This window comes from Heteronotia binoei, chromosome 13, assembly GCF_032191835.1.
Source record: "Heteronotia binoei isolate CCM8104 ecotype False Entrance Well chromosome 13, APGP_CSIRO_Hbin_v1, whole genome shotgun sequence".
NCBI classification, from domain to species: domain Eukaryota; kingdom Metazoa; phylum Chordata; class Lepidosauria; order Squamata; family Gekkonidae; genus Heteronotia; species Heteronotia binoei.
The window spans coordinates 70,200,429-70,216,307 of NC_083235.1; the positions used below are offsets into that span (position 1 = coordinate 70,200,429).

Here is a 15,879-nt window from a genome sequence, read left to right on the forward strand (position 1 = left end):
TAAAGGTAACGCCAAGTAATGGGACGGGATAGAGAACACCAGTGGAAAGGGCAGGGCAAACGGATCCAGGATGATCTACACAGGAGGAAACAGACTGGAAATTGGAGACCTGAGCACTAATGAATTGTACTCAAAAAGAGAAGGGGCCACGAGAGAAGGTGGTGGGGCTGAGGAGACCCAAATGAGGGCTACAGGATGAGTAGTTGGCATAGGAGCTTTAACAGTACAAGAGAGAGAGGAGGATTATGGTTTTTTTTAAAAAAAAGACCTGGACAAAAGACCCAGGGAGAGGGGCAGGAGCCTCCGTGGCTTTTATCCAACATATTTGCAGCATTCCAGTGGTCAGACTGCCCTGCGCTTAGGCCTTCATCTCTTGCAAGAGAAGAGTCACTACCCTGGCTGTATGTTCTGTAGCTCTGACACCAAGAATACTGGCTAGGTAGGATATAGCAGTGGTTTGACCTAAGAAAGATGATCCTATTGCTCTGGCTAATTGCTCCCTGCCATTGCAGACCTCCAACTCCCTCTTCTTGCTGTTCTTATGGGCCTGCTGTCCCCTAGGAGAAGCATCTCAGAGGGCATCCTGGGCTAAACAGAGATGACGGAACCATATTACACAGGTGGAAATCCCTCATGTCTGCAGAAATCCCTGGCGGATCGCAGCCATTGTCTCTTAAATCCCCTTCCTGCTGTCAAGAGCGTAATCAAAATGTACAAAGAAAAGTCGGGGGGAAAAGAAAAATAGTTTTTCAGATTCTTTCTATTAGATCAAAGCTAGAAAAGCTGATAGTACATGAAGCACGGCCTTGGATCATGCACTCCCAAAGGACGGCCATGTCAGCCCACAGCCCTGACAGACATCAGAGAATCTTGCAACGTCTTAACAACCAGCAAAGCTGTTGTGGCATGTACTTTCTGAGGACACAACATCTGGGAAAGCGGGATGTGACACATAAAAGCTGATGGAACAATACATTTACTTGTTGTTAACATGCCACAAGACTCTTTGCTGTTTTCTCTTTATCCCAGGGACAATGTGCAGCCATTAGTCCTGCTGTTAGAAAAAACTGCTCAGGGTCATTTTAAAATGTGTTTTCGTTGTCAATTTGATAATCTGATGTGCTCTTTTTAAAGGAAGGGGAGTGACGTTAGAACACTCCCGAACCTGCGCCGGCCAACCTTTTTGGTGCATCTGGAATCTTTTGTCACTGCTGTTCCACTATTAAATTTCATATCTTCTTCGTTCAAATGAGCTTCTTTCTCTCCAAATTTTAGACTTACCTTTTTTGATATTCTAAAAATAACCCTACGTGTTCCCAAAAGGGGGGAAGGAAAACCTAGAAATGGGATTATGAAATAACCCAGTTTCAGTTTTGACTAAAACAAGTTAGTAAAATTGATTAGCAAGGTCTCTGACTGGATTCTGGCTAATGCACCAGAAAAGAACAGAAAACTTCAATAATAAAGGAGGGGATGGGCTTTTGACCAGGAAAGGGGTATGAACTTCTGTTGAGATCAATTGCAGCTAAAATTCCTACCTCGTGAACACAGACCAGATTCTCATGTGAAAATCGGAATGGAAAGTATGGCACTGAAAAGGGGGCAGAGCATGGGGAAATGCAAGCTGTGCCTCCTTCCTTAGTGATTTTGCTACAAGAAGATATTGAAGATATTGGATTTATAGCCCGCCCTCCACTCCGAAGAGTCTCAGAGCGGCTCACAATCTTCTTTACCTTCCTCCCCCCACAACGGACACCCTGTGAGGTAGATGAAGATATTGGATTTAAATCCCGCCCTCCACTCCGAAGAGTCTCAGAGCGGCTCACAATCTCCTTTACCTTCCTCCCCCACAACAGACACCCTGTGAGGTGGGTGGGGCTGAGAGAGCTCTCACAGAAGCCGCCCTTTCAAGGACAACCTCTGCCAGAGCTATGGCTGACCCGAGGCCATTCCAGCAGGTGCAAGTGGAGGAGTGGGGAATCAAACCCGGTTCTCCCAGATAAGAGTCCGCACACTTAACCACTACACCAAACCCGGCTCTCCATCATGCAAGATCATGCAAAGAAACTGGAAGGCAGTATATAGCCTCAGGCTTCCAGGCCAACAGTCCAGTCACGGGCCCGCCCACGACTCTGTCCTCCTCCCCGTCCATTACCTTCATCATTGCCAGCATGGCGTTTTCCTCTGGATGTATTGGAGCCATACACTGGGCTAACTGCTGCAGTCGCCCATAGCGCCGATATGGGTACGTGAGGGTGTGGCTGCCTCCACAGTGACGAGGCATGCTGAGGTAGCTGTGGTCTGTCATCTCGGGAGTCCTGTCGCTGTTAAGAATCAAGGGTCAACATTTCACACTTGGCAAAATAAAACAGTCCAGGTTGCCTTGGAGCTTGGTCAGCTACACTGAACCTGGTTGCTGAAGGAGTGCGCTCACAAAAACCAGAACAATCTAGAGAGGCAGTCACACAGCCGGAATGATAGGATGGGCTTTGTTTCCTCCCGCTATGCCACTCATTATCTTAATGCTTTGTACTAGGGAATGTCATCCGTGTGCAGCCGAAGGCAGCAGTGCCTACACAACCTGGAGGGGAAAGGCGTGCTGGGTTGCAACCCCTGCCCCAGCTATTATTTGACAGTGGCGGTGGGCTAGAGGAAAGAAGCTCACTTCTGAAGCGTGACAGCACAGGGGGTTGGTTGCCTTTCCTGCCTTCTCCTGAGCCTCTGACTGTTCTGAGACTCAGAATGCAACCCGTGCCTACCAGGCCCGCTAGCTAGAGGTGTCACACGCAACAACAGAAAGTGAAGTGTCCTCCTTACAGAGATGGATCTCGCAGCACAGCGAAGCAACGAGTGTGCTCCTTCAGGCAAAGGGCAACCCGTCCGAAACGAGCTGACCTCAGCCCTTCCCTGGTTATATATTTCTTATAAATGCTCTTTTGAAATGTGGCTAGCGTTATTAGCACTACTCAACGATCCTCCCTGTTTCTCTAACCGCACTCGCCAGGGGTGATTCAGCCAAACTTCTTCCGCCCTACTCCTTGTATACCTCCACTTGTGAGCACTGCTGTTTTGGCCTCAGGACCAGGGGAGAAGATGGTTGAAGGCACCGGACGCTGCAGCCGCAGAGCTCTTAAATAGGCAGGAAAGATCTGGCAACCCCAGGTGTGCTAGTAGCTTTGGACATTTTTGTTAAAGATTTATACTGCTCTAATGTTTTTATTGCTCACCAATATTTTATGGATTAAGTTAGCTGCCTTATGTCTCATTTTGGAAAGAAGGATAAGAGTCACATTTTAGATATGTAACAAGCCAAATGCCACTGTCAGGGGGCCTGGGATCAGGCTTCTTCCCAAGCACTTCTGAAATGCTGACTTCTACATTTTATATATATTCTTACAGCTCAAAAGGCTCTGCTTTTCTTTTTTCTTGCATTTGCATGTCAGATGGTAGGGCTGCCAACTGCAGGTTGGGAAATTCCTGGACATATGAAGCTGCCTTATACTGAATCAGACCCTCGGTCCATCGAAGTCAGTATTGTCTACTCAGACGGGCAGCAGCTCTCCAGGGTCTCAAGCTGAGGTTTTTCACACCTACTTGCCTGGACCCTTTTTTGGAGATGCCAGGGATTGAACCTGGGGCCTTCTGCTTCCCAAGCAGATGCTCTACCACTGAGCCACCATCCCTCCCCATGAACATATGAAGCTGCCTTATACTGAATCAGACCCTCAGTCCATCGAAGTCAGTATTGTCTACTCAGACGGGCAGCGGCTCTCCAGGGTCTCAAGCTGAGGTTTTTCACACCTACTTGCCTGGACCCTTTTTTGGAGATGCCAGGGATTGAACCTGGGGCCTTCTGCTTCCCAAGCAGATGCTCTACCACTGAGCCACCATCCCTCCCCATGAACATATGAAGCTGCCTTATACTGAATCAGACCCTCCGTCCATCAAAGTCAGTATTGTCTACTCAGACTGGCAGCGGCTCTCCAGCTGAGGTTTTCCCCACCTATTTGCCTGGACCCTTTTAGTTGGAGATGCCGAGGATTGAACCTGGGACCTTCTGCTTCCCAAGCACTGAGCCACCGCCCCTTCCATGGACATGGAACATGGGGAGGGCAGGGCACAGTGCCACCCTCCAAAGCGGGCATTCCCTTCAGGGGGACTGGTCTCTGCATTCTGGAAATCAGCTACAATTCCAGATCTCCTGAAGGTTGACAAACCCTACAAACGTGTGTGGGGGATTACTGTCACACAAAATTTTTCTCACAATAACACGCAACTTGTGAGATCCATTTCCTAAGAAAGCAATTAAGTACTGAGCCACTCCACAGGGCCTGGTAGAAGACAAACTGGACTATTAGGGGCACAATAAGCGCACGTCAGTAACCTGCAGTTATTTGAACAGCAAGAAAGAAAAAGGAGAGAAGTGGGGAACTTCTGTCAAGTTAGCATCTGGATAAAGGAGCAGCTTCCTACTTAATAAGCCAGGCAGAAAAATGAGAAGCGAAAGAGCAGCGATAGGAAGCAAAACAGAAACACAAGTTAACATAAATGACTGTGCACTGGAAGAGTTGGTCACAGAGCCAACCAGAGGGATGGTGATCTTAGACTTGGTTCTGAGCAGGTCTCAAGAGCTGGTGAGAGACGTAAAGGTTGTTACACCAGTTGGGAACAGTGACCACAGTGCTATTACAGTCAGCATTCAGGTCAATGGAAAATTACCCCTAAAGTCCAAAACTGTCACATTTGATTTCAAAAGGGGGAATTTACAAAAACCCCTGGAGGATGCTTGGAAGCTATTTAAAACCACAATAATTGAAGCCCAAACAGAAGGCACTCCATAGTTTAGGGAAAGGCACTGCCAAGTCTTAAAAAAAGCCTGCATAGTTAACAACGTAAGTCAAGGAAGCTATAAAAAGTAAAGAGGCTTCTTTTTAAAAGTAGAAGGTCCACCTCAATGAATTGGACAGGACAGACCACAGGCGAAAGAAATGTGAGTCAATACTTACATATGCAAAAAGGGATTTTGAGGAACAAGTTGTTTAAAAGCGTCAAGACAATAAACATTTTAAACTATATAGCTGGAGCGGGAAACCAGCCCGAGAAGCAGTGGGGCCTTTGGATGACAAAGGAATTTGGGGATTGCTAAACGAAGATGGGGAGATGGCAAAGAAGTTCAATGACTTTGTTGCTTCTGTGTTCACTCTGGGAAGTGTGGGGCATGTACTCATGCCACAGCCTCTATTTTCAAAGGGAGTCTGAAGGACTGAGCCAACTTGAGGTGACAGGAGATGAAGTTCTGAGACTTATTGGGCAATTAAAAGTTGGTAAGTGTCCAGGTCTTGATCCCTTACACCAAGAGTTCTAAAGAACTCAGATGTAAGACAGGTTGATCTACTAACCTGTATATGTAAACTAGCACTTAAATCCAGCCACTGTACCAGAAAACTGCAGAGTAGCAAATGTTACACCATTTTTAAAAAAGGGATCCAGATGGGAGTCAGGAAATTATAGGCCAGTCTCTCCCAGGCAAATTAATAGAAACTGTAATCAAAGCTAGAATTGTTAGGCATATTCTCGAGAGCCAGTTTGGTGTAGTGCACAGACTCTAATCTGAGAGAACAGGGTTTGATTCCCCACTCCTCCACTTTCACATCAGGTGTAAGTGGAGGAGTGGGGAATCAAACCCTGTTCTCTCAGATTAGAGTCTGTGCACTTAACCACTACACCAAACTGATGCGACCTTGGATCAGTCATAACTCTCAGAGCATAACTCTCAGACTCTTAAGAGCAGTTCTGGGAGAACTCTCTCGGCCCCATCTACTTCACAGGGTGTCTGTTGTGGGGAGGGGAAGGGAAAGGAGATTTGTAAACTGCTCTGAGACTGAGTGAAGAGCAGGGTATAAATCCAGTCTCTTCTCTTCTTCCTCTATAGAGGGAAAATCAGTGAGGCTTCTGCAAAGGGAAGTGCTGCTCACCTGCTTTTTGGAGTCCTTTGGAAAAGTGAACAAGCATGTAGCCATTATATGCCTGGACTTTCAAAAGGCTTTTGACGAGGTACCTTACCAAAGACTCCTGAGTAAACTTAGCAGTGATGAGATAAGAGATCAAACAACAGGAAGGAAAGAGTAGGAATAAATGAGACAGTTCTCACAATGGAAGTAAGTAAGCACTGGGGTTGGTACTGTTTAATTTATTCATAAATGATCGGGGAGTAATGTAGTGGCCATGTTTACAGATGACACCAAATTATTCAGGAGAGTGAAAACCAAGGCTGACTGCGAAGAGCTCTAAGAGGACCTCCACAAACTGGGCGAGTGTGTGTCAGTGTGGCAAATGAAGTTCAGCGTTGGGGATTAGGAAAGGGAATGAGAATAAAATGGCTGACACTGTAATGCCCCTCTATAGATCTACGGTGTGGTGTGTACCGTTCAAGACACTGTACCTCACAAAGGACATTGCAGAGCTGGGAAAGTACAGAGGAGGGTAGCCAAGATAATTAAGGGGTCGGAGCACTTTCCCTACGAGAAAAGGCTGAAGAGTCTAGCAACAACCGAGGAGGAACGTGATAAAGAGTTTTATAAAATTATGTGTGAGGTGGAGACAAAATTGACCATTTTTTTCTCCCTCTCTCAAAATATTAGAATCTGAGGGCATCAAATGAAGCTGAAAGGCAGCAGGTTCAGGTTGGACGAAAGGAAATACTTCTTTACGCAGAGAGTAATTAATATGTGGAATTTGCTGCCAGAGGAGGTCGTGATGGCCACAGGAGCAAACAGCTTTAAAAGGGGATTAGATAGATTCACGGAGGAGAGGTCTATCGCAGCGTCTACTAGCCGGGGTGACTGAGGAGAACGTCCCCATTCAGAGGCACTAATCCTCTGAATCCCAGAGTCAAGAGGCACCATCAGGGGAAGGCTTTGGCCTCTACGCCTTGTTGTTGGTTGTCCAGAAGAACTGGCTGCTTGCTGTGTGAGACAGGATGCTGGACTAGACGTACCACTGGTCTGGTCCAGCGTGGCTCATTCTTATGTTTTTAAGTTCAGTGGAAAGTTCTGAGGGTAGAGATTTCAGGAGTCTCGACTAAACCTTGCTGAGGATGAACTGTGCCTGACCCTGTAGTATAAGATGGTCCTCGTTTGCTTGATGCCGCCCCCCTCCCCCACCCCCAAGATAGCAAAGCCAGTCTGCAGACATCAGTAAATATGATGTAAAATTATAACAATCCAGTCTAACTTGTTTGGCAGACCCATGAACTCCTGAGCCTGTTTTGGAATTCCAGAATTCATTACCCATGCAGCAAGTCAAACCGCTAAACGTCTGTGCATTTGTCCCAACCACAGGCTTGTAAGTATGTTAAAGGGAAACGTATAAAGGGTTGTTCTGGACAGGGCCGCGTCTCTGCATAGAAGTCAGATCTTCATAGAGATGTGCATCAAGCTCTCACACAGCCTATTATGTAGCATGACATACATATGAGGAAACTGTGGTTTTCCACTGAAAGCAAGAGGCAGGAATGGCCTCCACACAGGATTCATGCAAATTCACACACAGAAGTGGCTTCCTGGTAGGGAACAGCTGGGAGAAACTTCACAGCGGCAGGAAAATCCAGTGAATCTTTTCTTTCCCCGCTTTGCTTGTAAGGACTTGACATAACTGGCTTGCAGCTGACCTCTTGCAAGCAGCGTTCCCTCTAAGCTGAGTTAACGGGAGCTAGCTCGAGAGCTTTTTTAGCCTCTAGCTCACACATTTTTGTTTCAGTGGAGAAAAAAATGGCCCCAGAGCAAACCAATTTTATGCAGCCGAGCACAAAGTCGAATTTTTGCTCACAAGACTCCACATTTTAGAGGGAACATAAGAAGAACATAAGAGAAGCCATGTTGGATCAGGCCAACAGCCCATCAAGTCCAACACTCTGTGTCACACAGTGGCAAAAAAATTTATATACACACATACACTGTGGCTAATAGCCACTGATGGACCTGTGCTCCATATTTTTATCTAAACCCTTCTTGAAGGTGGCTATACTTGTGGCCGCCACCACCTCCTGTGGCAGTGAATTCCACATGTTAATCACCCTTTGGGTGAAGAAGTACTTCCTTTTATCTGTTTTAACCTGTCTGCTCAGCAATTTCATCGAATGCCCACGAGTTCTTGTATTGTGAGAAAGGGAGAAAAGTACTTCTTTCTCTACTTTCTCCATCCCATGCATTATCTTGTAAACCTCTATCATGTCACCCCGCAGTCGACTTTTCTCCAAGCTAAAGAGTCCCAAGCATTTCAACCTTTCTTCATAGGGAAAGTGCTCCAGCCCTTTAATCATTCTAGTTGCCCTTCTCTGGACTTTCTCCAATGCTATAATATCCTTTTTGAGGTGCGGCGACCAGAACTGCACACAGTACTCCAAATGAGACCGCACCATCGATTTATACAGGGGCATTATGATACTGGCTGATTTGTTTTCAATTCCCTTCCTAATAATTCCCAGCATGGCGTTGGCCTTTTTTATTGCAAACGCACACTGTCTTGACATTTTCAGTGAGTTATCTACCACGACCCCAAGATCTCTCTCTTGGTCAGTCTCTGCCAGTTCACACCCCATCAACTTGTATTTGTAGCTGAGATTCTTGGCCCCAATGTGCATTACTTTGCACTTGGCCACATTGAACCGCATCTGCCACGTTGACGCACACTCACCCAGCCTCAACAGATCCCTTTGGAGTTCCTCACAATCCTCTCTGGTTCTCACCACCCTGAACAATTTAGTGTCATCCGCAAACTTGGCCACTTCACTGCTCACTCCCAACTCTAAATCATTTATGAACAAGTTAAAGAGCATGGGACCCAGTACCGAGCCCTGCGGCACCCCACTGCTTACCGTCCTCCACTGCGAAGACTGCCCATTTATACTCACTCTCTGCTTCCTATTACTCAGCCAGTTTTTGATCCACAAGAGGACCTGTCCTTTTACTCCATGACTCTCAAGCTTTCTAAGGAGCCTTTGATGAGGAACTTTATCAAAAGCTTTCTGGAAGTCAAGGTAAACAACATCTATCGGGTCTCCTTTGTCCACATGTTTGTTCACCCCCTCAAAGAAATGTAACAGGTTAGTGAGGCAAGATCTTCCCTTGCAGAACCCATGCTGAGTCTTCCTCAATAACCCGTGTTCATCAATGTGCCTACTCATTCTGTCCTTGATAATGGTTTCTACCAACTTTCCCGGTATTGAAGTCAGACTGACTGGCCTGTAATTTCTCGGGTCTCCTCTGGAACCCTTTTTAAAGATGGGAGTGACATTTGCTACCTTCCAGTCCTCAGGAACGGAGGCAGATTTCAATGAAAGATTACAGATTTTTGTTAGAAGATCCACAAGTTCAACTTTGAGTTCTTTCAGAACTCTCGGATGTATGCCATCCGGACCCGGTGACTTATTAGTTTTTAATTTGTCTATCAGTTGTAGGACCTCCTCTTTTGTCACCTCAATCTGACTCAGGTCTTTCAATACCCCTTCCAAAATTAGTGGTTCTGGGGCAGGCAAATAGTTCTCATCTTCCACAGTGAAGACGGAGGCAAAAAATTCATTTAGCTTCTCAGCCATTTCCCTATCCTCCTTCAGTAATCCTTTTACCCCTTGGTCATCCAAGGGCCCCACTGCCTCCCTGGCTGGTTTCCTACTTCTAATATATTTCAAGAAAGTTTTATTGTTGGTCTTTATGTTTTTTGCAATATGCTCCTCATAGTCCCTTTTTGCCTGCCTGATCACAGTCTTGCATTTCATTTGCCACAGCCTGTGTTCCCTTTTACTAAGTATTGCTTGCAAAGCTTATGTTTCTCACCTTGCAACGGCTTCAGATATTTACTTGGGTAAGAACCGAAGTCACTATTTTAGTAAGTCTAAAACACGGGGCTGTGCAGACTGATGTGCCATTCTGCCGTGCCTCTGCCCTAAGCCTTCTGGGAGAGCTCTGCCTCCCATCTCTCACACTGTTTCAGAGCTTTTCTCCTACCGTTTGCTATACTGGCTGGGCCCGAGACACTGAGCCTGCAGTAAATCCCTGATCATCTGGGCGTTGACCTTCGGTGTTCCACCATAATGGCTCTGCACCTTCTGTATCTCCATGAGCATCTTGGAATGGATGCGCCGTAGCTTGTTGAGACTCGCAGCCTTCTCTAATGCGTCAAGGCGAACACCAGGTCCTAACTTCAGACTGGGGTGGGGTGGGATGCAGTGGAATTGGTGCAGCCACAAGCCAAAAGAAGAAGAAAAGAGGAAAGTATCCAGAGAAGGGGAACGGAAAGGAGAAAGCACACTGTTAAGCATGGCCCTGGCTTCTGACATGCCTTGCTCATCTTAATGTTCCTTTTGCAAGCATGGGCGGGGAAACTACCTAGAGCATTTGCATGGAGTTGTGCCATCCAGGATGAGGTGGTCAGGCTGGCTCCTACAGAGAGTGAAGCCTTCTACATTGACAAAGCAAAGGGCATTCTTACATTTAGCTAGACACATTCTCTGTAGAGGAGGCTACAGATATAACAAATGGGTGTCAGGAGGGCATCACATGCATCCAACTGCACTGCTATTTAGCTTATTGCTACAAAAAGAATCCAGTTCAAAATCCAATGCTTTGCCCTAATTCTGCTTTGCTAGACAAATGACAATTCAGAATTGTATGTTGGTCTGTACACTGTACCCCTGCCTTCTTCTTCCCTCCCTGTGGCCATTTCAAGCTAGTGATGTCTTGCATCTGGTCACTATTCTGTACCTCTGTTCCACCCCATAACCAGTGACCTCTTAAGAGCACACAATTTTCTTCTTCAACCCCTTCCCCCAAAAGTAGGCCCCTCTCCTCTTCATACTTGCGGCTGATTTGCCGTATTTGTTCCATTTCATACACCATGTATGGCCGGAGGGACTGGTGAGCAGGTAACCCTGGAATGGCAGGCAGTGTTGCAATGTGCCTGTCAAGACAACAACACACAGACTAAGCAACAGCAAAACAGAGGCAAAGAGGAGGCCGATCCTGGTTCACTGACTGAAAGCCTCACCAGCCAGTGTCAAAGTCCTATGAAGAACCAATGAACGCCCCCCGCCATACCCATATCAATGTACATAGGCAACATAAGCGCAATATCCAAATACTTACGGGCCGGGCACCACCATTTCCAAAGGCCGGTCACAAGAAATGCAGTGGAAATGAGCCAGCAGTCTCCTTTGTGAGTGGAAAAGATAACAATGATATTGGATTTATATCGCACCCTATAATCTGAATCTCAGCGCGGTCACAATCTTCTCTACCTTCCCCACCCCCCACAACAGACACCCTGTGAGGTGGGTGGGGCTGGAGAGAGCTTTTTACAGCAGCTGCCCTTTCAAGGACAACCTCTGCCAGAGCTATGGCTGACCCAAGGCCACTCCAGCAGGAGCAAGTGGAGGAGTGGGGAATCAAACCCGGTTCTCCCCCCACAACAGACACCCTGTGAGGTGGGTGGGGCTGAGAGGACTCTCACAGCAGCTGCCCTTTCAAGGACAACCTCTGCCAGAGCTACGGCTGACCCAAGGCCATTCCAGCAGGTGCAAGTGGAGGAGTGGGGAATCAAACCCGGTTCTCCCAGATAAGAAGAAGATATTGGATTTATATCCCGCCCTCCACTCTGAAGAGTCTCAGAGCGGCTCACAATCTCCTTTCCCTTCCTCCCCCACAACAGACACCCTGTGAGGTGGGTGGGGCTGGAGAGGGCTCTCACAGCAGCTGCCCTTTCAAGGACAACCTCTGCCAGAGCTATGGCTGACCCAAGGCCATTCCAGCAGGTGCAAGTGGAGGAGTGGGGAATCAAACCCGGTTCTCCCAGATAAGAGAGCTCTGGCTGACCCAAGGCCATTCCAGCAGCTGCAAGTGGAGGAGTGGGGAATCAAACCCGGCTCTCCCGGATAAGAGTTTGCACACTTCACCACTACACCAAACTGGCTCTCCAAAGATCAGGCAGTGAAGAGCCATAGGATATTTAGCTGTGTTGTCAGTGTGAGGGCTATGCCGTGATGGTTTTTAGCACTCATGCTGATTAGTAGATGTAAGGATTGCATATTATGTTTTACAGACTGGGTGACGACAGGTTTGTAGCTGGGAGCAGAAAATTAAGTGCAAGCCTGTGCCTCTCCAACACAGTGCTGGCATTCAGACAGCAGGACAGTTTTCTGAGGGTTATCCATAATGAGTACAATCATAGCTTATGTTCATGTCTGTATACTCCTCTCACTTCTCCTTTCATGCACAGCATGTCTAAAGACTTCCTTTTTGTGAAGCCTACTCTTCACTCAAGGACAGGAAAGAGTGGGGTGCCAAGCATGACAGAAAGCTGTGTTCTTTTCCATCTGGAGCTCCCCGCTCTCTCTATGGGTAAAATGCATGAGGCACTTCCCACACACTACAGCGAAGGCAAGGAAAGAAGAATGCGCAGACCATTTCCTCGTCTCCCTTTTTCAATTCTAGGCATATATGAATGATCTCAGAAATAGATGACTGAGCCCAGGTAACAAGGAGTATCCCAACGCTTGGATGCTACAGATGTACAATGTGATCAGTTTTCAAAGAGCATCTGGAGATCACGCTTGTTATTTTGGAGCAACAGAGCTCCAGATCAAGATGTCAGATGACATTTTCAACCAGCCATTTCAAATGCTTTTAATTTTAAAAAATTACACAAACATTACACAAAAATTACACAAACTGTTCCCCAGAGAGTACTGAGATCGGGAACCCAAAATCTTCTCGTTATCCCTGGGCCAAAAGAAGCCCGCCTAAAATCTACTAGGGACAGGGCCTTCTCTGTTATGGCCCCTTCATGGTGGAACCAGCTGCCGGAAGAGGTGAGGGCCCTGCGGGACCTTACTCAGTTCCGCAGGGCCTGTAAGACAACCCTCTTCCGGCTGGCTTACACCTAACTGACATAGGATATTAAGTGTAGCTCTATCAGATTCTTGTTATGCATACTGCCGCAATGCTTAAATGTTTTGAATGTTTTAAATGTTTAAATATCTTAAATACCTAACTTAAAATTTTATGTTTGATTTATCTGTTGTAAGCCGCCCTGAGCCACCTTGGTGGGAAGGGCGGGATATAAGTCATAAATAAATAAATAAAAAACATGAAAAACCTTTAAAAACAACAACAACAAAGCATTTTATGCATCTCAGAACTGTACCCCTTAGGGGTTTGTTTGTTTTTAAAAGGACTCTGGCCATAGCAAGTCCACCTGTGGGAAAGGCAGCTCTGGAGATCCCCCCAAGTCCCCAGCATGAAGTTCCTCAACCAAATCCCTGATAGCAAAGGAGGGATGAGGCCGTTGTGGGTCTGGCCATAGCAAGTCCACCTGTGGGAAAGGCAGCTCTGGAGATCCCCCCAAGTCCCCAGCATGAAGTTCCTCAACCAAATCCCTGATAGCAAAGGAGGGATGAGGCCGTTGTGGGTCTGGCCATAGCAAGTCCACCTGTGGGAAAGGCAGCTCTGGAGATCCCCCCAAGTCCCCAGCATGAAGTTCCTCAACCAAATCCCTGATAGCAAAAGAGGGATGAGGCAGTTGTGGGTCTGGCCATAGCAAGTCCACCTGTGGGAAAGGCGGCTCTGGAGATCCCCCAAGTCCCCAGCATGAAGTTCCTCAACCAAATCCCTGATAGCAAAGGAGGCATGAGGCAGTTGTGGGTCTGGCCACAGCAAGTCCACCTGTGGGAAAGGCGGCTCTGGAGATCCCCCAAGTCCCCAGCATGAAGTTCCTCAACCAAATCCCTGATAGCAAAGGAGGGATGAGGCAGTTGTGGGTCTGGCCATAGCAAGTCCACCTGTGGGAAAGGCGGCTCTGGAGATCCCCCAAGTCCCCAGCATGAAGTTCCTCAACCAAATCCCTGATAGCAAAAGAGGGATGAGGCAGTTGTGGGTCTGGCCACAGCAAGTCCACCTGTGGGAAAGGCGGCTCTGGAGATCCCCCAAGTCCCCAGCATGAAGTTCCTCAACCAAATCCCTGATAGCAAAGGAGGGATGAGGCAGTTGTGGGTCTGGCCATAGCAAGTCCACCTGTGGGAAAGGCGGCTCTGGAGATCCCCCAAGTCCCCAGCATGAAGTTCCTCAACCAAATCCCTGATAGCAAAGGAGGGATGAGGCAGTTGTGGATCTGGCCATAGCAAGTCCACCTGTGGGAAAGGCGGCTCTGGAGATCCCCCAAAGTCCCCAGCATGAAGTTCCTCAACCAAATCCCTGATAGCAAAAGAGGGATGAGGCAGTTGTGGGTCTGGCCATAGCAAGTCCACCTGTGGGAAAGGCGGCTCTGGAGATCCCCCCCAAGTCCCCAGCATGAAGTTCCTCAACCAAATCCCTGATAGCAAAGGAGGGATGAGGCAGTTGTGGGTCTGGCCATAGCAAGTCCACCTGTGGGAAAGGCGGCTCTGGAGATCCCCCCCAAGTCCCCAGCATGAAGTTCCTCAACCAAATCCCTGATAGCAAAAGAGGGATGAGGCAGTTGTGGGTCTGGCCATAGCAAGTCCACCTGTGGGAAAGGCGGCTCTGGAGATCCCCCCAAGTCCCCAGCATGAAGTTCCTCAACCAAATCCCTGATAGCAAAGGAGGGATGAGGCAGTTGTGGGTCTGGCCATAGGAAGTCCACCTGTGGGAAAGGCGGCTCTGGAGATCCCCCCAAGTCCCCAGCATTAAGTTCCTCAACCAAATCCCTGATAGCAAAGGAGGGATGAGGCAGTTGTGGGTCTGGCCATAGGAAGTCCACCTCTGGGAAAGGCGGCTCTGGAGATCCCCCCAAGTCCCCAGCATGAAGTTCCTCAACCAAATCCCTGATAGCAAAGGAGGGATGAGGCCATTGTGGGTCTGGAGCTGGCACTGCAGCCTCCGGGAAAATGTAATCAGTGCAGTGGGGCAAGATTTAAACAGCGACAGCTTCAAAGCTACTGTTCTTTGAGGATCACTCTAGAGGCAGAACTAGAAATAGGTGAGCACACAGCTCTCTGCACAGGGAAACAGGCTTCTTGTCATCTAGGGTCTGTTTGCATTTTTTTTTCTCCGTTCATTCTAGTGCAACGTTTGGCTCAAGAAAGGAAAGCAACATTGCAGGCGAAGCAGCCTGCAGGACCAAGCGCAGGCAGCAGACAGGCCTTGCTGTCAGATCTGGTTTGCATCTTGTGTCACGGGCATCTTGTGCCGGGCCGCTCATTGTGCCATCTGCCAATCGGGGACGCGGCAGGAGCAGCTGGGTAGCATTTCAAAGGCAGAGTGCAATGCAGGTGAGGAAGGCATGCCCAGATGCCCACACACTAAGCGCCGACACCCTCTGCTGGTAGCTAACACACCTTGCAACAGTGGGAACACACAACGCCCATTTTTAACTTGAGTGGGCCATTCCTTGTTAACAGACATCTGAGAGGTGAAGAAAGGGGCGCATGCAGCTGTCAGCCAGAAGGGGGATGCAATGCCTGAAGATGCCTGCCGATGGGACTTCAACGTTTCCGCGCAAGCCGCGTACACCTGCTCAAACTCCAAAGAGAGGCTGCTGCAAGGATAGACTTCTCACTCCCAACCCCAGCTCCCACTAGCACATCCAACTCTCCTGGGGCAGAAGTGTGTAAGTTGTTGGTGTGGCTGTCACCAGCTCCTATTGGCTAGCAGGAGACAACAGACATGTCTCCTGTCAACACCATGCCAATGCACTTTTATATTTTTGTTTTGTTTTGTTTTAAAACTATTTTTATGTGCTGATTGCTGGGCGTCTCATGCGGTCTGATTGAAGTGTTGTATGTTTTATAGCCTACCTCGAGTCCCAGTGAGAAAAGTGGGCTATAAATAAAATAAGTAAATGAGTTAGTACAGTAAATAATCTTTTAGTTCT

At 47.8% G+C, this 15,879-nt stretch overlaps 1 protein-coding gene across 1 annotated transcript in view; it reads right to left on the reverse strand.

Moving 5' to 3' along the window:
* The window catches only part of QRICH2 (glutamine rich 2), a 72,484-nt gene that overhangs the window by 8,514 nt on the left and 48,091 nt on the right, over positions 1-15,879 (reverse strand). The window contains exons 14-17 of the mRNA XM_060253548.1: positions 11,142-11,207; positions 10,855-10,956; positions 10,005-10,205; positions 2,156-2,318 (exon numbers count right to left, since the gene is read on the reverse strand). Of these exons, the coding sequence (XP_060109531.1) occupies positions 2,156-2,318; positions 10,005-10,205; positions 10,855-10,956; positions 11,142-11,207 (532 nt within the window). The remainder of the gene's footprint in view (positions 1-2,155; positions 2,319-10,004; positions 10,206-10,854; positions 10,957-11,141; positions 11,208-15,879) is intronic.